This window comes from Pan paniscus, chromosome 14, assembly GCF_029289425.2.
Source record: "Pan paniscus chromosome 14, NHGRI_mPanPan1-v2.0_pri, whole genome shotgun sequence".
NCBI classification, from domain to species: Eukaryota; Metazoa; Chordata; class Mammalia; order Primates; family Hominidae; genus Pan; species Pan paniscus.
The window spans coordinates 49,500,599-49,524,942 of record NC_073263.2 but is presented as its reverse complement, the minus strand read 5'-3'; the positions used below and the strand labels follow the sequence as shown (position 1 = coordinate 49,524,942).

At 42.5% G+C, this 24,344-nt stretch overlaps 1 protein-coding gene across 5 annotated transcripts in view; it reads left to right on the top strand.

Annotated features, from left to right (window-relative positions):
- The window catches only part of MED4 (mediator complex subunit 4), a 47,530-nt gene extending 24,397 nt beyond the window's left edge, over window positions 1-23,133 (top strand). For all 5 annotated transcript variants that reach the window (XM_063595955.1, XM_055096762.2, XM_055096759.2 and 2 more), the window contains one exon: window positions 20,258-23,133. In XM_063595955.1, the coding sequence (XP_063452025.1) occupies window positions 20,258-20,457 (200 nt within the window). In that variant the 3' untranslated portion in view covers window positions 20,458-23,133. The remainder of the gene's footprint in view (window positions 1-20,257) is intronic.
- The last annotated feature ends 1,211 nt before the right edge of the window (window positions 23,134-24,344 follow it).

Genomic DNA, 24,344 nt, shown 5'->3' with positions numbered 1-24,344 from the left:
TCCAGCCTGGGCAACATGGTGAAATCCCATCTCTACAAGAAATGCAAATATTAGCCAGACATGGTGGCACATGCCTATAGTGCCAGCTACTAGGGGTGACTGAGGTAGGAGGATCACTTGAGTGTGGGAGCTGTGATCGTGCCACTGCATTCTAGCGTGGGTGACAGAACAAGACCCTCTCTCAAAAAAAGAATAAATTTCAATTTATGTCCCTGGAGGACTGGCTTGAAGATGTTAAAGAAAACTCTAAGGGCCCCCTTTACACCTCTTGTTTAAAGCCAGAATCCACTTAACGCTAGACCCTTGCGGGGTGCCCTACCTGCATCTCCCCTAATTATATAGCCAATACAAAGAATTAACCTCCCATAGCTCACTGAAAGAAGATAAAATAACAAATTATATCGTATAAAGAGGCATTTCTGAGGTAATAGATGTTATTTAATTATAAACTGAGTATTAGATGATAACGAAATTTTGTGAGCAGTTAAACAATGGCAGTGTGGTTCTGTAGAGCTATGTCTGCATATTGAGCTGAACCGTAAGAGTGAAATGGGGTGACGCCAAGGATTGTCTTTAAGATACCAATGGGAATGGTAGAGAAAGAACCTATGAAAAGCCACTCTTTAAGAACAATGAGAATAACAAATATGTCAAAATGAACTCCAGAATTCAGGAAATTAACCAAAGGCAATGTGGGAAGTTTTACTCAAGAAAACCACCTGAATCTCAGCAAGAACAGCCTGCTTTGTAGCATTTCCACTAACCCTCATTTCATCTCCATCTCCCAAACTTTGTGTTAGCCTTGACAACCAACAGTGCCACAATCCCAGGGAAAACCAGCAGCCACTGGAGGGTATAGAAGGGGCTCTGAAGCTCCCTCAAAACACCATCTGCTGAGAATTGTTATTTGACCTGACAGTTCTGTGTGGCATTTTTCTGGAAACCCCCCTTCACAATGTTGCAGAATTTTGCCCCTTCAGCTAAAATTGGGATCTTGTCACACAACCAGGAAAATTTGGGCATGCAGACACATTGAAGGGTGAGTAGAGCAGGATTTTATTGGAAAAAAGAAACCTCAGCAAAACAAGATGGAGTGCTGTTAATAGGCCCCCCACCCCACAGATTGATTCTTAGATCAGTCACCACACAAGCTGAAGAGAGCAGGCTCCTCCCCTGTAAGACACAAATTCCCTGGGGCTCCATCCACTTCCCCCAGTGCGTATGTTGGGCTCCAGTCCTTTGTGGGCATGCCCAGACAAGCCCTGGACAGGTTCCCTCATGTGCAAAAAAGCATATGATATAAACACTTATGGGGCGAGGCGAACATTCTCAAGGGACCCTTTTTTTATCTGCCTAGGCATCTGGCTGTCTTATTCCCTCCTCTAAAGAAGTACATCTAACTGCTTTTAGAATAAGGATAAGGATAAGGATGAAGATCGAGCTTAACTGCTTCCTGCTAACAAGCAGTGCTATTTTGGGAAAATGGCAGTCAGATTTCCCTCAGAGGCCTACCTAAGGGTCCCTGGCAAAAGGGACCATCCTCCGAGGCTGCTTTGCATGACCATTTGGAATTTGATGGCCCAAAGGCTAGAAGAGACAAACTGGGTTATTGGAAAACATATCAAAACAAAGCAGGGCGGGGGTAAGGACAGCTCAGAAATCCCGAGGCCTTTTACCAGTTTGCACAGGGAGAAAGAGGCCAAAAGCCCCACTGGTAAAAGACCTTTTACCCTTTTGCCAGCATGTCAGGCTTCTGGGTTGCCTTCCCCTAAGCCCAATCCTAAGCCAAACAATCTAAGGTTTGGGAAATTAATTCTTCCCAGTTTGGAGGATGCATCTCAGGGGAGTGTCCCATAGTATGGAGACATAATTGCCTATTAGTGAAGAGTGGACAGGAGGAAAAAGGAAAAAAGGTGTTTTTTCCAGAGGAGTCCCAGATGTTCAGGATGCATTTGAAAGTGGTACAGACTGGCCGGGTGCAGTGGCTCATGCCTGTAATCCCAGCTGTTTGGGAGGCTGAGGCAGGTGGATCATCTGAGGTTAGGAGTTTGAGACCAGCCTGAACAACATGGTGAAACCCCATCTCTACTAAAAATACAAAAATTAGCCAGGTGTGATACACACCTGTCATCCCAGCTACTCAGGAGGCTGAGGCATGAGAATCTCTTGAACCTCAGAGGTGGAGGTTGCAGTGATCTGAGATAGTGCCACTGCACTCCAGCCTAGGCGACAGAGCAAGACTCCGTCTTAAAAAAAAGAAAGGAGTACAGACTGAAGATGAATGGCTACTCATTTAGAACGAGGGGAATGAGGCATTCCAGGTTCCCTTCCCTTCCTAGCAAATACCCGGGGTATGTGAGGGGGGGAAAGCAAGGTGTCACTCTTTCTGTCTTCTGTCCTTATATCCCCATTTCCCAGCACCCGTGACATGGTGCCACCCATGGGTGTCAAAGCGGCTTTCACCCATGTTAACGGGGGCCTAGGGGGTGGGAGTATCCACTCTTACCCATGTACACTGTACCTCCCCTGCTATCAGTAGTCTTTGAATTCCCTAGACCTTGTTTATGCTATGGATACTAGCATGACCTTTATCCATGAAATGGGAAGCTTGGCTTTATTGCCAGGAATTAGTCATGCTCACCTATGCTGTGCCTTTTAACCTCCATATCTGCCTCTGGATCCCTCAGACCCAGTTTTCTTTCCAAGGGCTTCAACTCGAAGCTTAGAATTGAGTTTGGGACAAAATTGTGTCTTGAGGGGTTGCATTGACTCCTCATCATAAGCCAAATGCTAAGGTGAAGCTGTGGGATTGAGTCCTCCTCCAATAAGGAAGAGAAAAGAATGTCCTGTTACACACCCAGATAACTGGTGGCTATAGTTATGCTTGCTAAGATTTGGGTGCATGGGGCTTGGCTTTGGTTAGCTCCCTTGGTCTTACTTTCCCAAAAAGGAAACCCCCATGTTATGAGCACCCTATTTATTCCCATCACCTGGCAGGATTCGCAGGATAATTGCTCAAAACTAGATTATTGATCCAGATTTTTATATCACCCATTCTCTTTTGTTCCTTCTGAGCTGCAGCCAGAGATTTCTGGTTAGTTCACAGGAACAAGCATGGTTAGTCTAAAATGTAGGCAAAAACTTAAAAACAACTAATGAGTTTATAATTTAATGACAAATGTATAAGTTTTGAAACATAATTTCTCTCTCTCCAGTCCTCATTTTTGTTAAAAAAAAATCATGATACGACTGAGTTGTTTGCAAAATAGACTTTAGTCTTGTACTTAGCCTGATTATTGCATAAAGTGCAGTAAGAATAACTATATCTACATAGGCCTTTTAGATTGGCTTTGGTGGAACTCTGTTCCACAAGAAATCTCAGATAAGATCTTTTAAAGCTGAGCCCAGTCATAGGTTTGTATCCTCAGATACCTGTGAGTTGGGTGATCCTCTCCTCTTAAGGTCCCAAGATAAACTTGGAGCTCCTGGGCCTGTTAGAAAGTGACATTCTTTACTGACTACAGGTCAGGAAGCTGTAGTCTACAGGGACTGTGTAGACAAGGGCATGAAGCCAGTTTTCCTGAGGGGCTTTTATTGGCTCTGCAAGTCGAGCTTGACTCCTTAAAGGAAAGCATACCCTTCCAGTCAAAGCCTTGGTAAAACAACCAGTTTCTCCAGTTGCATCCTGTTGCAAAAGAAAATGGATTTTTCTTGCACCAGTGCAAACAACTATATTGCCATAAGTTAAGAATACTCACAAGTAGTTCCCAAATTCTGGAGAAGCCAGGCAGAGAGAGAGAGACAAATATGCTCCAAATTTTGTTCACAGGAGTATACCTTACTCAATTATTAAAGGCTGTAAATAGCTCAAAATGAGTTTCCTTGACTCTGAAAAACAAACAAAAAAAAAACGAGGATCAGCAATATTCCAAGCAAAAGTCAAAAAGATTACTTTAGTTTTCTACTAGTTCACTCCATTCAGTTAACTCTTGTTTTGCTTGATATTCATGAACATTTCAGCTCTTCATGACTCCTGTACATTTTTCCTTTATCCCAGTGTCACAATCTCCAAAGTTATTAGAAACCTGTATTTGAGAGCACCTGTCAAAGATACACAGCTGATTATAAACGATCTTTTGAAGAGGATCCAAACAAGACAACAATTGTCTATGATAACAAAATGTCCAGAGTAGTTACAGTTAGAAACATAATTGACAAAGACATAACCCCCTTAATTATGATTGATAGCATATACTTCAGACATTAGAATTTTAGAAATCCCAAGTAATTTTGGAACATATATTAGTATTATTCACTAAAATATAACCTAAAAAAGATTGAATATCATTTTGACAATCCCATGTACCTAAACATGTCAAATAATCCTGTTTACCTCTCTTTTGGATACTCCAGGGGCCCTTTTAGCATCCAAAATCCAAGCATCAGGAAAGACTATTTTGAAACTGAAGTTTGATTATTTTGGGGAGCCTGTTAAATACGTTAAGGTTTAAAACACTTGATGTTATGAAACAGAATTCCAAATTACTGTAAGTTATTTATTTTGCCAAAATGATGACTCAGAAATTTTGAAAAAGCAAAAACTTTTTATAACCCTTTACAAATTTTGCTAAAGAGATTAGTGTCTTAAGAGGACTTTGTTGTGCTTTTATTTCAATGCTCAATTTATAGAAAAACCATATAATACCTTTGTGAATTTAGTCAATATGTTCCCACATGGAATTTCTTTTGCAAGATTAATTTTTACAGTCCTTCCACAACTTGTTTGAACTTTTAGCTTATCTAATTCAAGGCAATCCTTTAACTTAGGCAAGAATTTACATTTCCACACCTTCTTATAATCTTTTTCTAAAGACTTACTTTACTGTTCTTACACACCTCTCATGTAAATCTATTTCCAGTAGTTTCAATTACATGTTATAATGGTAACTCCTAGCAATTTGTAACTTTAATGTAAAACCTGGTAAGTTGTTTTAATTACGTGCTAGGTGCAGCCAAGTTTTGACTCCTTCCAGCATAATTAAGGTTGTGGTTAATTCCGTATGTCCCTAGGGCTTACCAATTGTGAAACAGGCAAGTCAAACAGTTCTCAAAGACCAAAAAAGCAGTTTATTACCTTAAAATATTTAGCAAACTTAGTATCTGACCTGCATAATTTAGTCCACCTATTTACATTTTGATCACATCTGCATTTTACCAATAATCTTTAAGACTGTTTTTATTTCTCAAAGATTAAAGTCATGTAAACTGAAAGGTACCACACCTTTTATCCTCCCTTTTACAAAATATTTGATTCAAGTGCTTATCCTTCTTTAAGTAAATTAGAGCTCTTTTTTATAGATGTCACATACACACAACATATGTAACTACACAGACAGGCAGAAGGATTTTTAGCAGCCCTAAGATTTTTCATTTGCCAATCTCCTAATTGGATTATTGGCCTCCAGGTGGAGCCCTTTAAGAGACAGGGCTAGAAAAACATGCAGCTTCTAAGGCCTAATAAACAGGCATAGGTTGGGCAAAAACAGATTTTGAGAGGGATCCAACCACTTTTAATTCCTGGGGTTCCATGAGGAAAACAAGTTTCTTCCCAAAATGGAGTCAGTGGTGCCTTCTCTGTTTTTCACAAGTAGTCCCATGGCCCCAGGAGTTACCTTGGGGCTTGTCATGCATGCATTGAGAGTGACAAGGCAAAATGAAGAAAAATAATTCGGTCGACTGAGAAAAAACCCTTTTTCCAGCAAAACAAGATCCAAGAAAAGAAAAACATAAAGGCCTTTTAAATATACTGATAACTTAGATATCCACTTTTAATTAACCTGAGTGCTCTTTACTAAAATCCTTTTAAATCCCTCGTTATCTGACTTTAGACATACCAAGCGGCCATATTATTTGCTTTCAAACTTTACTAGAGGCTCAGAGAAAGGAAAATCCAAAGTGGTTCATGAGGGGAAGAGAATCAACAAATAGCAAAGGTTGCACAGACATCAGACCAGAAAGGATACATTCCCTAAGCCAGGATTGAACCCAGCTGCCATTGTAAAATGGGCTAAACAAAACATTGCCACGTGGTTACAGGTCATGCTGTCAAGGATGTAAAACAAGATGGAGGCCTGCAGCGAAGTTTGCTGCTGACTATACAGAAAGTCATGCAAAGCACACCAGATTGGCTACAGCTTAAGACAAACCTTACAGATCCTTTTTCATAGTTAAAACTTTACAGAGAATATAAATAATGATCCTTATCATTTCTGGCCTAGTAAAATGTCTTCTAAAAAGAAAAAAAAAAAAAAAACTCTTACTTAAAAGTTAACTGCTGACAGGGTAGAGAAAAGGAAAAAGTTTAAAGTGCAGGGTTGGAAAGACACCTGGAGGAAGAACCTCTTACTCTTAAATGCAAATGGGTTCTTCCAACAGGGAGAGAAACTTAAGAGGGGAGCAGGGGAGCTGCCAGTTTGCCTGTCTATCCAGAAAAAGAAGGAAAAGACTGACATTCCCAACCCCTGGGAGCAACAGTGGTTGGGAGGGGAGGGAGGCATAGTTTTCTCTACCTTCAGAAGTTCGAGGACAAAAAGGCTTAGAAGCAAAAGGAAAAAAGTTTTTGGTTTGCATCTTACACTTCCTCAAGTCCTACATCTGGGTGCCAAAATGTAGCAGAATTTTGCTCCTTAGTTCAGCTAAAACCAGAATCTTGTCACACGATCAGGAAAATTTAGGCACGTGGACACATTGAAGGGTGAGTAGAGCAGGATTTTATTGGGTGAAAGGGAAAAAAAGAATAAAACTCAGCAAAGCAAAATGTAGTCCTGCTAACAGGCCCCCCCCCCCCCACCTCACAGATTGATTCCCAGGTCACCACACAAGCTGAAGAGGGCAGGCTCCTCCCTTGCATAAGGGGTGAATTCCCTCTGGCTCCACCCACTTCCCCCCATGTGCATATCAGGCTCCAGTCAGTTATGGGCATGCCCAGACAAGCCCTGGGCAGGTTCCCTCTGTGCAAAAGTATCTGATGTAAACACTTGTGGGGCAGGTTGGAGATTCTCTGGGGACCCCTTTTTATCTGCCTAGGCATTTGGCTGTCTCAATAAGGTTTGTCTTTATTTGACCTGACTGAGCGCTCTCTCATTGTGAACAGTCTTTTCTCTGGATGCATTTGTCAGAAACAATCAGTGACAAGAGTTTAGTATCACAGCTGCCTGAGGCTGCAGTAACAACTGAAGCAAATAAACAGCTGACTTAAAACGTAGAAGGGAAAGTTTGGAAAATAAGATATCCACATTGGGCTTTGAAAAGCTCTGACATATTCCTGGAAATCTAGAAGGTGACATGCATGCTCAGTGTTGTGTGTATGCCCAGGTAATACCTAAGATGGCCCTAATCTGTCACCTCTGTCTGACCTTGAGGCTTCCGGCAAGCAGGGAGTGAAGGCACGGTAGAGTTGTAAACTGCCTGCAAAAGCATTGAAAGTGTGCTCCAACATGCACGTAGAGCTCACTTGGCAAAGGCAGGGAGACTTACTTGTTTGAGGTAATTATGGAAACCTCTGTCTAATCATAAGCTAACCACTAAACTAACAGTAAAACTTCAAGGATCATACACAATATATTACAGATGACATGATCTTGCATATAGAAAACCATAAGAAATCTACTAAAAAGCTATTAGAATCAGTAAGTAAAATCAGTGAGGTTGCAGAATACAAGATCAACATGCAACACTGCATTTCTATACAGTAGCAATGAATAATCTGAAAATAAAATTAATAAAATAACTCAATTTACCATAGCATAAAAAAGAGCAACACACTAAGGAATACATTGAACAAAAGAATTGTAAGACTTACATTATAAACTCTAAAATATCATTGATATACCCAAAAGAATTGAAGGCAAGGACTTGAACAGATATCTGTACACTCATGCTCATAACAGCATCATTTATAATAGCCAAAAAGTAGAAGCAACCCATGTCCATTGACAGATGAATCAATTTTAAAAATGTGGTATATACATACAATGGAATATCATTCCACCTTAAAATGGTAGGAAATTCTGACACTTGTTATGATACAGATGAACTTTGAGGACATGATGCTAAGTGAAATAAGCCAGTCACAAAGGGACAAATACTATATGATTCCACTTACATGATGTACCTAGAGTAGCCAAACTCATAGTGACAGAAAGTAGAACGGTTTTTGCCAGCGGTAGTGGGGAAGGGAGATGGAGAAATTGGAACTCTCATATATTGCTGGTATAAAATGTGACAACCACTTTGATAAACCTTTTAACAATCCCTCAAAAGCTAAACACAAGGGTGGGTGTGGTGGCTCATGCCTGTAATCCCAGCACTTTAAGAAGCCAACACAGGTGGACCACTTGAGGCCAGGAGTTCGAGACCAGCCTGGCCAACAGGGCAAAACCTTGTCTCTAAGAAAAATACAGAAATAAAATTAGCCGGATGTGGTGATGCACGTCTGTAATCCCAGCTACTCAGGTAGCTGAGGCACGAGAATTGCTTCATCTCAGGAGGTGGAGGTTGCAGTGAGCCAAGATCATGCTACTGCACTCCAGCCTGGGCAACAGAGCAAGACTCTGTCTCAAAAATGTATATGTAAAAAAGCTAAAAACAGTTAAACTTTATGACCCAGCAATTCCACTTCTTAGTTATATACCCAAGAAACTTGAAAACACATCTGTGCAAAAACTTGTACACAAGTATTTTTAGAAGCATTATTCATAATAGTCAATAGCAGAAACAACCAAACTGTCCAACTAATGAGTGGGTTAATAAAATGTGTTAAGTCCATATAATGGAATATGCTTCGGCTATAAAAAGGAAAAAGTACTGATATGTGTTACAACCTGAATGAACCTTGAAGAAAATAGATACTAAGTGAAAGAAGCCAGACACAAAGCCCCATATGGTGTGATTCCACGTATATGAAATGTCCAGAATAGACAAATCTTCAGAGACAGAAAGTAGATGAGTGGTTTCCAAAGGGATGGGGGAGGGAGCAATGGGGAGCAACTAATAGGCACTGGGTTTCTTTTCAATGCAGTGAAAATGTTCTGAAATTAGATGGTGGTTCTTGAATAACTATGAATGTACTAAAAACCACTGAATTGCACACTTTAAAAGGGTAAATTTTATGGTGTGTGAATTATATCTCAATGAAAAAGTATAATATGAATTTGAAATATGTCAATGTAGGGAAACAACTTAAAAAATTTGTGTTTCAACTTCTGCAATTTCCCAGGGACAAAATTGTTTTTTAGATTGGTAACTTGAAATATTTTAGGGCATAGAGTCAATATTATAGTTTGGAATTCTGACAGTGTAAATATTTTATCTCAGTTTAGTTCAGTTTCTTTACCTTTGTGTGTATACCAATATACATAAATTAAGTCATCCCATAGTGCATTGAAGAAAATAAAATGTTGATGGGCCAAGCATGGTGGCTCATGCTTATAATCCCAGCACTTTGGGTGGCTGAGGCGGGTGGATCACCTGAAGTCAGGAGTTCGAGACCAGCCTGGCCAACATAGTGAAAACCCGTCTCTACTAGAAATACAAAAATTAGCTGGGTGTGGTGGCGTGCGCCTGTAGTCCCAGCTACTTGGGAGGCTGAGGCAGGAGAATTGCTTGAACCCAGGAGTTGGAGGTTGCAGTGAGCCGAGACTGCTCCACTGCACTCCAGCCTGGCAACAGAGCGAGACTCCGTCTAAAAATAAATAAAATGGTGATGAATAAAAAAACATACTACATCTAAGGAAAATAGGGGGCATGGAGACAAGGAAGCAAATAAGGTGAAATTGTGGTACTCGTTGAATGGTGATAGGTGTGTGGGAGTTCATTGCCCTATTTTCTATTTCTGGTATGTTTTAAATTTTTCATGTAAAAAAATTCCTTTGTTCTCCACATCAAAAGTATTTCCCCAATACCCTGTTTTAAAATGCCAGGGAGTGGAAAAGTTTGGGCACTCTCTAAAGATGTCCTTGATGTTGCCAGAATTCCAATTCAAGGATGATAGATGTGGAAGGAGTGTGTGGGACCCACTGTAGTGAGTATTTATTGACTCTATCACAGTACTTTGAACACAGCTGTGAGATTTAGGCCATCTGGATTAGTTTGCTAGGGCTGCCATAACAAGATGCAGTGATTTTGGCTTGCCTATGGCCACCTGCTCGCTGAATCTTCCTGTGGCCTTTTCTCTGTTCATGCATCCCTAGTGTCACATGTGTGTCCAGATTTTCTCTTCTTATAAGGACACCAGTCAGAATGGATGAAGGCCCACCCTAATTACCTCATTTTAACTTAAACTGCCTCTTTAAAGGCCCTATCTCCAAATACAGTCACATTCTGAAGTACTGAGGGTTAGGGCTTCAGCACATGAATTTTGGTGGGACACAGTTCAGAGCATAACACCACCCAAGAGCCTGTATAAACTTTATTAATTAAATGTTGAATTAATATGTAATTACTTTATTTTTTGAGACAGTGTCTCACTCCATCACCCGGGCTGGAGTGCAGTGGCATGATCACGGCTTACTGCAGCCTCAAACTCCTGGACTTGGGTGCACCTCCCACCTCAGCCTCCCAGGTGGCTGGGATTAGAAGCGCCACCATGCCAAGCTAATTTTTTGTATTTTTAGTAGAGATAGGGTTTTGCCATGTGGCCCAAGCTGGTCTTGTACCCCTGGGCTCAAGTGATCTGCCTGCTTTGGCCTCCCGAAGTGCTGGGATTATAGGCATGAGCCACCTGGTCCAGCCCAATACATAGTTCTTTCCAGCAGTTTTTATGCGACTAAACCTTTGATCAGTGATATTATCTCCCTAATTATAATATTTGAATGGGAAAATGGTTTTCTTTGTAACAACTGACTTTATGGCATTTTAAAGGAAAGTTTGGTTGCTACAAAGTAGGTACTTTTTAAATTCCTAATAAGGAGTTTAATATTCTCTCCTGCATCTTTTGCTTAAACCTCTCTTTTAAATGCTTTGGCTATTTTAACTTCTGATACGTAGAATCAAAGAATATTAGCATTAGAGACCTTTGAGGGCATGCAATTCAGGGATATGGAATAGGTTTCAGTTGTGCACCATTACCCATCCAGTGACGCTGGTCGCTGTGTTGAAAAGGCTTCCTAGGCTGAATCTGGGCTCAATCAGTGAGAAACAGTATATACCATACCCAGTGCAGCCTAGTGTCCTCATAGCTGTCATTCATCATTCACCATATGTTTGAGAACCTCTGTGTGCCAGGCACTTCTCTGGGTGCTGAGGATACGGCAGTGAATAAGACAGAGTGAGCCTGCCTTACCAGAATTTATGAGTCAGAGGAGCAGGGTTGGGGGGGTAGGGGGGAAGACAGATAATAAGCACATCAATAAATAGAATAAGTCAGATAGTGCTAAGTATAATTTTCATGTGAGTCTGTGTGAAGAGACCACCAAACAGGCTTTGTGTGAGCAATAAAGCTTTTAATCACCTGGGTGCAGGCGGGCTGAGTCTGAAAAGAGAGTTGGTGAAGGGAGATACGGGTGGGGTCGTTTTATAAGATTTGCATAGGTAAAGTAAAATTACAGTCAAAGTGGGGTTCTCTGGCGGGCAGGAGTGGGGGTCACAAGGTGCTCAGTAGGGGAGCTTTTGAGCCAGGATGAGCCAGGAGAAGGAATTTCACAAGATAATGTCATCAGTTAAGGCAGGAACCGGCCATCTGGATGTGTACGTGCAGGTCACAGGGGATATGACAGCTTAGCTTGGGCTCAGAGGCCTGACATTCCTGTCTTCTTATGTTAATAAGAAAAATAAAATGAAATAGTGGTAAAGTGTTGGGACCGTGAAAATTTTGGGGGATGGTATGGAGAGATAATGGGTTATGTTTCTCAGGGCTGCTTCAAGCGGGATTAGGGGGAGCATGGGAACCTAGAGTGGGAAAGATTAAGCTGAAGGAAGATTTTGTGGTAAGGGGTGATATTATGGGGTTGTTAGAAGAAACATTTGTCATGTAGAATTATTGGTGATGGCCTGGATATGGTTTTGTATGAATTGAAAAACTAAAGGGAATAAAAGAAGGAGAAAAACAGGTATAAAAGGTCTAAGAATTGGGAGGACCTAGGACATCTAATTAGAGAGTGCCTAAGGAGGTTCAGCATAGCCTTGCCAGCAAAGATTATTTATTTACTTTAAGAGTTAAGAGTGGCGGTTTGGGGATAGCACCAGGAGATATCAGCTGTGATGGCTTGGAGAAACAGTGTAAACCGGCAGTGTAATCAAGAGCAGGGCATGTATGAGTAGTTGAGAATGGTGAATAGGAGTATGACTAGAGAGAAGATAGTAGGGATGACAAGTTTTTTGGGGCACAGTCTAAGTTGGTCTGGTGTCTGGAATGAGACTGGGGCCTAATAAAAAGGAGCGTCTAAACAGGAGCTTAAATGGGCTGTACCCTGTAGCATTCCGAGGACAGGCCTGAATTCTGAGAGGGGAAAGTGGTAAAAGTATTGTCCAGTCCTTTTTAAGTTGGTGGCTGAGCTTGGTGAGGTGTGTTTTTAAAAGACCTTTAGTCCGTTCGACTTTTCCTGAAGACTGAGGACCGTAAGGGATATAAAGGTTTCACTGGATACTAAGAGTCTGAAAAACTGCTTGGCTGATTTGACTAATAAAGGCCGGTCTGCTATTGGACTGTATAGAGGTGGGAAGGCCAAACCGAGGAATTATGTCTGACAGAAGGGAAGAAATGACCGCGGTGACCTTCTCAGACCCTGTGGGAAAGGCCTCTACCCATCCAGTGAAAGTGTCTACCCAGACTAAGAGGTATTTTAGTTTTCTGACTTGGGGCATGTTGAGTAAAGCCAATTTGCCAGTCCTGGGCAGGGGCAAATCCCCGAGCTTGACATGTAGGGAAGGGAGGGGGCCTGAATAATCCCTGAGGAGTCATAGAATAGCAGATGGAACACTGAGAAGTTATTTCCTTGAGGATAGATTTCTACGATGGAAAGGAAATGAGCGGTTCTAAGAGGCGGGCTAGTGGCTTGTACTATAGCATAGCCTGCCTTTGCTGGTGTGTGGCGATTAGGCCTGGTGGAACTGCCATCAATAAACCAAGTGTGATCCGGGTGAGGAACAGGAAAGAAGGAAATATGGGGAAATGGGGTGAATGTCAGGTGGATCAGAGAGAGACAGTCATGGGGGTCAGGTGTGGTATCAGGAATAATGTGGGAGACCAGATTGAAGTCTGGGCCAGGAACAGTGGTAATTGTGGGACTCAACAAAGAGTGAGTACAGCTGAAGGAGCCAGGGAGCAGAAAGTATATGTGTCAGGTGTGAGGAAGAAAATAGATTTTGTATGTTATGAGAACTGTAGAGAGTGAGTTGAGCATAGTTTGTGATTTTGAGGGCCTCTAAAAGTATTAGGGTGGCATCGGCCGCCGCACGCAGACTTGAGGGCTAGCCAAAACAGTAAGGTCAAATTGTTTGGATAAAAAGGCTACAGGGCACGGTCCCGGTTCTTGTGTAAGAATTCCAACTGCACAGCCCTGCACTTTGGCTGTGGGTAATGAAAAGGGTTGGGATGAGTCAGGGAGGGCTAGGGTGATGGCAGTCTCTAAAGCTGTCTTCAAGGAACGGAAAAAGGAGTGGGGAAAGGATTTAGGAACTATGGGGTCAGCTAGGTTTCTTTTTGTGAGTTTATATAATGGTTTTGTTAGGATGGCAAAACCAGGTATCTAAAGTCGAAAGTATCCAACCATGCCTAGGATGTAGAAGGTGTTGGGGTTTGAGAGATCAGTCAGACACGATCAGCAGGGAGTGCACATGTGTTTTTATGAGAATTACACCGAGACTGGTAACAGATGAGGAAGAAATTTGGGCTTGACTGAAGTAATGGGGGCTGTCAGTGAAGGCTTGTGGTAGTACAGCCCAGGTAAATTGCTGAGCCTGATGGGTGTCAGGGTCAGTCCAAGTGAAAGTGAAGAGAGGCTGGGATGAAGGGTGCAAAGGAATAGTAAAGAAAGCATGTTTGAGATCCAGAACAGAATAGTGGGTTGTTGAGGGAGGTATTGAGGATAGGAGAGTATATGGGTTTGGCACCACGGGGTGGATAGGCAAAACAATTTGGTTGATAAGGTGCAGATCCTGAACTAACCTGTAAGGCTTGTCTGGTTCTAGGACAGGTAAAATGGGGGAATTGTAAGGAGAGTTTATAGGCTTTAAAAGGCCATGCTGTAACAGGTGAGTGATAACAGGCTTTAATCCTTTTAAAGCATGTTGTGGGATGGGATATTGGCATTGAGCGGGATAAGGGTGATTAGGTTTTAATGAGATGGTAAGGGGTGCATGATCGGTCGCCAAGGAGGGAGTAGAGGTATCCCATACTTGTGGGTTAAGGTGGGGGGATACAAGAGGAGGACGCAAAGGAGGCTTTGGATTGGGAAGAAGGGTGGCAATGAGATGTGGCTGTAGTCCAGGAATAGTCAGGGAAGCAGATAATTTAGTTAAAGTGTCTCGACCTAATAAGGGAACTGGGGAGGTGGGGATAACTAAAAAGGAGTGCTTAAAAGAGTATTGTCTAAGTTGGCACCAGAGTTGGGGAGTTTTAAGAGGTTTAGAAGCCTGGCCGTCAATACCTACAACAGTTACGGAGGTAAGGGAAACAGGCCCTTGAAAAGAAGGTAATGTGGAGTGGGTAGCCTCTGTATTGATTAAGAAGGGGACGGACTTACCTTCCACTGTGAGAGTTACCCAGAGTGTCTGTGATGGTCCTGTAGGCTTCCAAGGTGATCAGGCAGTGTCAGTCTTCAGCTGCTAAGCCAAGAAGATCTGGGAAGGAGTCAGTCAGAGAGCCTTGGGCCAGAGTTCCAGGGGCTCTGGGAGTGCTGCCAGGTGAGTTGAACAGTCTGATTTTCAGTGGGGTCTTGCACAGATGGGATGTGGCTTAGGAGGAATCCTGGGCTGTGGGCATTCCTTGGCCTAGTGGCCAGATTTCCGGCACTTATAGCAAGCTCCTGGGGGAGGAGGTCTTGTAGGAATGCTTGACTGCTGAGCTTAGGCGTGTGCGCCTTAGGCATTTTGAAGTTCTTGTATGCTGGAGGTGTGGCTGGGTTTTGTCTCAAAGCAGAGGCAAGTAATTGTAACTCAGAAATGTATTGCCGTCTGGCTGCTTCCTCTCTATTATTGTACACCTTGAAGGCGAGGTTGATTAATTCCTGTTGTGGGGTTTGAGGGTCAGATTCTAATTTTTGAAGTTTTTTCCTAATGTCAGGAGTGGATTGGGTGATAAAATGCATATTGAGAATAAGACGGCCTTTTGACCTTTTAGGGTTTAGGGCTGTAAAGCGTCTCCGGGTTGCTGCCAAATGAGCCATGAACTGGGCTGGGTTTTTATATTTGATGAAAAAGAGCCTAAACGCTATCTGATTTGGGATAAAGAAAAAGGAGCATTAACCTTGACTATACCTTTAGCTCCAGCCACCTTTTTAAGAGGAAATTGCTGGGCAGGTGGTGGAGGGCTAGTCACAGAAGGAAACTGTAAGCTGGACCGGGTGTGAGGAGGGGAGGTGATAAAAAGGATTATAGGGTGGAGGAGCAGAGGCTGAGGAAGAATTGGGACCTAGCTCGGCCTGGCAAGGGGGGGAGAGGTCAGATACAGAAAAGGAAGATTAGAAAGACTCAGCAATGCTTGGGGTTGGGACTGAGGGGACAGGCAGGAGGGAAAGAAGGAAGATTTGGGACGAGTTGCATTGGGAACAGAGACCAGGGAGGGACCGATGTGTAAAAGAATGCCTGGACGTCAGGCACCTCGGACCATTTGCCCATTTTAAGACAAGAATTATTTACATCTTGTAGGATGGAAAAATTGAAAGTGCCATTTTCTGGCTATTTGGAACCACTGTTGAGTTTGTATTGGGGTCAAGGGCATTGCAGAAGAAAATAAGGCATTTAGGTTTTAGGTGTGAATTGAAGAGGTTTTAGGTTTTTAAGAACACAGGCTAAGGGAGAAGAAGAGGGAATGGAGGGCGGAAGCTTGCCCATAGTGAAGGAGGCAAGCCCAGAGAAAAGAGAGAGTAGAGACACGGAGAAAAGGGGTGGGGGGTTCTTGCCCCCCAGAAAAGCAGTGAAGGGGTAGAGACACGGAGAGAAGGGGTCGGGGGGGTTCTTGTCACCCAGAAAAGCAGAGAAGGGGTCGGGGCATGGAAATAAGGGGTTGGGACGCAGAGATAAGAGGTTGGGGCTTGGAAAATAAGGGGTTAGGGCACAGAGATAAGAGGTCGGGGCACGGAAATAAGGGATCGACATGCAGAAATAGGTCGGGGCGTGGAAATAAGGGATTGGGGCGCAGAGATAAGGGGTCGGGGCGTGGAAATAAGGGATCAGGGCGCAGAGATAAGGGGTCGGGAGATGGAAATAAGGGATCAGGGGGTTCTTGCCCCCCAGAAAAGCAGAGAAGGGGTAGAGACAGGGAGACAAGGGGTCAGGGTTCTTGTCCCTCCCCCAGAAAAGTGGGACTTGCCGCTAGGGTGAAGGACCAAGGCAGGCGTCCCTGCGTGGTCAGACACCTCTGAAACGTGGGTGAATAATCAGAGAGGCATCCCTGCAATGATTAAATACCAAGGGAAGGCTGCCTTCCTGAGTCCGTGAACGGCGCCGGAGTTTTGGGTCCACGGATAAAATGTGTCTCCTTTGTCTCTGCCAGAAAATGAAAGGAATTGAAATTAAGAGAAGGGAGAGATTGAAGGGTGGCACCAAGATTGAAAGGAGAAAGTGGTTGAGGGATAGTGAGAGAGGTTGGAGAAGAGAGTAAGAAGAGGCTGCTTATCCAATTTAAAATTGGTGAGATGTTCCTTGGGCTGGTGGGTCTGAGGACCCGAGGTTGTAGGTGGATCTTTTTCATGGAGCAAAGAGCAGGAGGACAGGGGATTGATCTCCCAAAGGAGGTCCCCAATCCGAGTCACGGCACCAAATTTCATGCATGTCTGTGTGAAGAGACCACCAAACAGGCTTTGTGTGAGCAATGAAGCTTTTAATCACCTGGGTGCAGGCGGGCTGAGTCCGAAAAGAGAGTCAGTGAAGGGAGATAGGGGTGGGGCCGTTTTATAAGATTTGGGTAGGTAAAGGAAAATTACAGTCAAAGGGGGCTTGTTCTCTGGCGGGCAGGAGTGAGGGTCACAAGGTGCCCAGTAGGGGAGCTTTTGAGCCAGGATGAGCCAGGAGAAGGAATTTCACAAGATAATGTCATCAGTTAAGGCAGGAACAGGCCATTTTCATTTCTTTTGTGGTGGAATGTCATCAGTTAAGGCAATCAGTTGAGGCAGGAACTGGCCATCTGGATGTGTATGTGCAGGTCACAGGGGATATGATGGCTTAGCTTGGGCTCAGAAGCCTGACAATAATAAAGAAATGAAAATATAAGGAATGAAGAATTCCTAATTCAACAATTATTACAACACCCTTGTTTCTCAAAAGGAGGTAAAAAATTCTTCCCGAGGGCTGTGGCAGAGATCAGAAAGGTATTCAAAGACAAATAAGTAAATATTTGAGTGTTAAAGATATTATGATTAAGAATATGACAAAAAAATTTTATAAACACATGGGTCTCTTATGAAGTACAATCCGAAGTTTGCATACAATTTAAAACAAAAGCAAGAAATGTCACGCTTTGGAAACACTGTTTTTCTCACACTAAAATGTTCTATCTGAAGCAAGGGGAAGTGTCCAAATTATAGTTCACAAAATACCTTTATTTTCTCACAACAAAATCATCCCTAGTCAGCGGCCCAACATTACTCATTTCTGTCATCAAAAACACCCTTTCTGTGGGTTGGTATGAAATATCCGCAGGCATCACAAGTACTATAAGAAAGGGCTTTTTCAAAGTGTCCTGTACTCACTCCTCTTCTAACCTGGGTAAGTTTTCTGTACACAGAGAGTACCGTGTCCTCCTATTGTGTAACAGTAGGGTCTCTTTCACTCGTGTCCATGTGAAGAGACCACCAAACAGGCTTTGTGTGAGCAGCAAGGCTGTTTATTTCACCTGGGTGCAGGCAGGCTGAGTCCGAAAAGAGAGTCAGCGAAGGGAGATAGGGGTGGGGCCATTTTATAAGATTTGGGTAGGTAAAGGAAAATTACAGTCAAAGGGGGGTTGTTCTCTGGCAGGCAGGGATGGGGGTCACAAGATGCTCAGCAGGGGAGCTTTTGAGCCAGGATGAGCCGGGAGAAGGAATTTCACAAGGTAATGTCATCAGTTAAGGCAGGAACAGGCCATTTTCACTTCTTTTGTCATTCTTCAGTTACTTCAGGCCATCTGGATGTATACGTGCAGGTCACAGGGGATATGATGGCTTAGCTTGGGCTCAGAGGCCTGACAGTCTCATTTTGATGAAATGTAATGTTGATATTTGGTCAAATTTATTATAACAGTGTTCTATTTAAAGTGTCCAAGGTTTGAAATAATGTGCTTCAGTAACCTACAATTACCTTTAGGAAAAGCACACCCCATACTAATGACGTTAGACTTGTGCAAGGCACAATGGCCATATTTGTTATTTTTTGTTTGTTTGTTTTTTTGAGACAAGAGTTTTGCTCTTGTTGCCCAGGCTGGAGTGCAATGGCATGATCTCAGATCACTGCAACCTCTGCCTCCCGGGTTCAAGCGATTCTCCTGCCTCAGCCTCCCAAGTAGCTGGGATTACAGGCGCCCACCACCACGCCCAGCTTATTTTTGTATTTTTAGTAGAGACAGGGTTTCGCCATGTTGGTCAGGCTGATCTCAAACTCCTGACCTCAGGTGACCCACCCGCTTCGGCCTCCCAAAATGCTGGGATTACAGGCGTGAGTCACCATGCCTGACCATTTGTTAAATTTCAAAGTGGTATTTCTCAAAGTGTAACCATGAACCATGCATATCAGAATCACCTGGGTGTTTGTTACAAGAGTGATTCAAGAACCTGTTCCTTACCATCTGAATGGGAAGTTTTGTGTGAGACCCTATGCATATTTGAGCACTGGAGCCCTGAAGCCTTTAAGGACCTGTCTTAGTCATTGCCATTCACTATCTGAGAATCTTAGCACCTCTTTCCCCTAGGCGTTTTTATTTATAAGCCAACATAGACAAAGATAACAACAAAGAAACCCAAACAGAAAAACAGGTAGAACTAAGAATACATAGATTACTTTTAAGAAGCATTAATGGGGAGTGAATTTAAAAAAAGAAATGGGAATTTCACATATGCCTCTAAGAAATAAAATTGCTATGTACATGTTCATGTCTATTTATATATATAGCTCCATAACCCCTCATCCAAAACCTTTGGGTCTAAATGTATTTCAGAATTTGAAATTCTTTTTTTGCATTTTGGAAGGTTAATAGGATTTATATACCATGTGTTATATGTCCCCATTAAAGCCAGCAGCAGCACCTTATAAGTCAAACAAGCATATGAAAATTTGTTTGGCAAAAACACATATACTCCATGACCCAGCCTTTTCACTCCTAGGTTTATATTCTTCCAACAGAAATAAGCACACACGCACATGTAAAACACATGTGCACATTATAGAAGCTTTATTTGTAATAGCCCTGAATTAGAAACAACGCAAGTGAACATCAACATTAGGTAAATTTTGTTATAAACAATGGAATACTATGAATTACAGCCATACAGAGATAAATATCTCAAAAACAATGTTGACTGAAAGATACCAGACACAAAAATGCATAATGTATGATTCCACTCAGACCAAATTAGAAACAAACTATGAGATGGTGGTAATAGTGGTTATCTTCGCAAGGTGACACTTTTGGGGTGATGGTAAAACAGTTCTTGATCTAGGTGGTGGTTATATAGGTGTGTTCATTTTGTAAAAGTTCATTGAAAGCCTATGTGCATGCTATACCTGAATTTAAAAGTTAAAAAAAAAAATGCTGCCACTTTACTTAATTTGCTATCGTCTTGTTTCCATAATCCATTTGAATCTTTCAAATAGATTCAAATATTTATGGAGCCCTACTAAAACGCCAGGGACTACACTAGGCATTAAGGATACCTAAAGAGCCTTATTTATTTATTTATTGAGATAGGGGCTCACTCTGTCACCCAGGCTAGAGTGCAGTGGCACAATCTTGGCTCACTGCAGCCTCGACCTCCTGGGCTCAAGTGATCCTTCCACCTCAGCCTCTTGAATAACTGCCACTACAGGTGTGTGCCACCATGCCCAACTAATTTTTGTATTTTTTTGGTAGAGATGGAGTTTCACCATGTTGGCCAGACTGGTTCCGAACTCCTGACCTCAAGTGATCCACCCACCTCGGCCTCCCAAAGTGCTGGGATTACAGGTGTGAGCCACCGCGCCTGGCAAGAGCCTTCTTTACTTAGCACAGAAGATTGCTTAATAAATACTTCTTGGTTATATTGCTTGCCTGTTTTGTTAGATCCTACATAAAACAAACTCTTAGGGGATAGAACTAGCTACTGAACTGGTGTTTCTACCACCGTTCTTACCATCGGTTCTGGCAACTATTGCTCCTGGCCACTTCACTTCTAGCCCTTTGGGTCAGTCAGCTAGACACCCAAACAGTTCACCTGGGATGGCTCATGGGGAAAAATCCATGCATGGTAGCTGGGGTGGGATGGTGGCCTCTCGGGACCTCACTGCACTCTCCTGTTCTGACCTGCTGATCTACTGTTTCCCTGATTCTAAACTCCTCATTCCATCCCCCAGCCCTTTAGTCCATTACTATGGTTCTTGCCCAACATGGCATCTTTCATTACTGAACCTGTTGACCACCTATTCTTTCTCCTTCCATTTGAATTCAACTCTTTGGTGGTGGCATGAGCAGGGACGTTGGTTAAGTTAGTGAACTGCCGTAAGTATTTGTAAACCCAGTGTACGCAAAAGCCATTAAGAAAATGAAAACTCTCCTGGCCATGGATTGCTTCTGTGTAGCACTGCTGATAAGAAAGACGGGTGAAGCAATGTGTGGTCGAGAGCACTTGGTTTATTTTCACCAATGGCAACAACAGAGGGAGGAACAAAGTGCAGGTGTGTGTCCTGCAGTTCTCAAACTGGTAGACCTAAAACATTTTGTGGACAAGTTGAGCCCTTCTTCATAGTGTCTTAAAGCTGCTTCCAACTCCCTCAAGGCAGTTCATGGCTCCTACTTGCCAGACTTCCACCTGTGGTCTGGTTTACCTCTCTTGGGGTTGCAAGAATATCTTACCTAAATAGTCACTTTCTCTGCATCCCAAGTATCTTGTTGATTGAAACATCTTATTGTGTGTCAGGTTTATCTAATTCTACTGATTTAGTTCCACTAATAAAACACAACGTAATAAAATTCTCAAATATGCATGAACACATAATTATATCCCTTTAAAAATACAGAACCTGTTATAAGGTACATTTCACATGCATGTTACTTAATAATTTCCCCTACAACATAGTAAGTTACCCTCATTTTTCCTCACATTAGTAAATTGGCATTTGGATTTCAGCTTCCTTACCCAGTTGTGAACTTTGTGTACATCTTTAGCCAGAGTATCACTTCTGTTTCTATTTTGGACCCTAACTCCTCCTTACTATAGAAACAGATATTCTTCATGTCCCTGCCAATAATTGGAATGCAGTATTTGCATTTCCTATTCTGAGGATCCTCAATACTACTTGTTTTCTTTCTGACCCAGAAAAAGAAAAAGTTAAGAAAAAGAAATACTAAAAGGTCACTTTTTTCATTCAGCTAGTATATATTAGGCATTTAGCATTAGCAGTTACCACTCTGGCTGCTAGGTATATAATAGAAAGACATGGTCTTTAGTCTAAAGGAGTTTACTTTCTACTGGGGAGACAAGCAATCAATAGAAATCAACATGACATCTTCCATAATATACAAGTACTGGCAGCCTTATCGGATGCATCAGACCTAAATCCTCAAATAATCAAAGCTGTGCTCAGCCACAGAAAATACCCTTCCAGAGTCACATGTGATCCCTGAAAGGTGAACATATTTCCTTTTCATTCACATGAATAGCATTTATGAAAACTACAATATTGATGTATACTTGTCTTCAGCCATTTTGAAGGAGGAGGCTGACTTGCAGGCATTTTATCTGCAGAATTTAACTTATTGCTTCACAAATGCATCAGAGGTGAATTCAACCCATTAGAAATTTAAACCATGCTATTCAAAAAGACAAAAATGGGCGGCTTTGGAAGAACACAACTTGTGACATGTCTCATTTAAGCCTAGAGCCTTATGAAATCAAGTGCTACCTCTGAAGTCAACATACAGTAGAAATGGTGTAAGGTGAGATATGTCAAGGTCCAATTGGGTGAGTCCAGGTTTCACAGAGGAAGGAACCTTGAACTAAGGTACGAAAAACTAGTAAGGATCTGTTAAGGCACATTGAAGGTGGGTGTCGCATTCAGTTCAGAAGGAGCTGCAGGCGCACTGGCAAGGAGGTAGGAACCAGCATGTTGCACTGGATGAAGCACAAAGATGCTGAGAGTGCAGGGTGCAACAGCAGGGTGTGATATAATGAGAAAATTAGTCCAGGGAAATTAGGAAAGCTCATATGTCAGGTTAGGGATTTTATTCTACAGGTGATGGGAACTTCCAAAGACGTTTGGGAAGATGAGACATAACTAAATTTATGCTTTGAAAAGTCACTCCAGGAGTAATGTCAAAAATGAATTGGAGGGTTAAGATGATAAGTTTTATGTTACGTGTATTTTACCACAAGAATAAAAATAAGCCATTCAGTTGATTGGCGGAGTAAAGCTGCAGGAAGAGTCTGGGGAAAAGGTGGCACGGGCCTGGCCTAGGGGAGAGGCAGGTGGGACCATGTGATGGGGGTGGATTCAAGAGACAAGAAACAGAATGGACAAGAAAGAGCAACTGCTGGATGTGGGGAAGGGAATCAAATTTGAGCAATTCAGCAGATGGTAGCGCCCTTCTCTGAGAAGAATATAGGAGGAAGTTCAGTCTGAAACACAGCAAGCCAGAAGGATGTAGACAATCAAGTAGAGATGCCTGGTGTGCGGTGGGGCCTGGAGCTTAGAAACGTCTGGGCTGTAGATAATATTGTTTGGGGAGTCATCCAAGAATAGGTAGAAAGTGAATCTACGAAGGAAAAAAAAAAGTATCAAGTTATCAAAAATAAGTCTTGTTATCAAAAATAACAAGTATCAAGTCAAACTGAAGTTGTTGAAAAGTTTGGCTTACTTGCTACTATGTTGCTTTTGCCCACGAATTGATCTGATAAACAAAATGAAGAGTGATACATGATTGAATACAACGTTATTAACCAATATTATTATGCAAAAAGCCAAATATTTAAATATTTTATTTTTTGAGATAGGGTCTCACTCTGTCGCCCAGGCTGGAATGCAGTGGTGGGATCATAGCTCACTGTAGCCTCGATATCCTGGGCTCAAGCAATCCTCCCACCTCAGCCTCCCAAGGAGCTGGGACTACAGGCAAGCACCACCATGTCCCACCAACACCACCACACCTAGCTAATCTTTAACTTTTTGTAGAGACAGGGTCTCACTATGTTGCTTATGCTGGTCTCAAACTCTTGTGCTCAAGTGATCCTCTGGCCTTGGCCTCCCAAGTGTGGGGATTACACTGTGCCTGGCTATTTAAACACTTCTTTTCTGTTTTGAGACAGAGTCTCATTCTGTCCCCCAGGCTGGAGTGCAGTGGTGTGATCTTGGCTCACTGCAACCTCCTCCTCCCAGGTTCAAGCACTTATCCTGTCTCAGCCTCCTGAGTAGCTGGAACTACAGGTGCATACCACCACACCCGGCTAATTTTTCTATTTTCAGTTGTGACAGGGTTCACAATATTGGCCAGGCTGGTCTTGAACTCCTGACCTCAGGTGATCCACCTGTCTCAGCCTCCCAAAGTGCTGGGATTACAGGCATGAGCCACTGTGCCTGGCCTATTTAAACATTTTGAACATGAAAATGAGAAAAAGTCTGGAATGGGAATTTAAGGAAGTGTGGTAGGTTTAACTGACAGTACAAATATTGTAAAGTCCTTATCATACGACTTGGCACACAATAGATGAAAAATTAGATGTTTTGGAGAACCTTAAGTATTAATTTATACTTTTAATTTATTGAAGTACATAAAATGGAAGATGTGGAACACAATGCACATTGTTACCTTTAATTTTCACTTTTTATAAAACTACTCAGCTGGGCGCGGTGGCTCATGCCTGTAATCATAGCACTTTGGGAGGCCGAGGCAGGTAGATCACCTGAGGTCGGAAGACCAGCCTGACTAACAAACATGGAGAAACCCTATCTATACTGAAAATACAAAA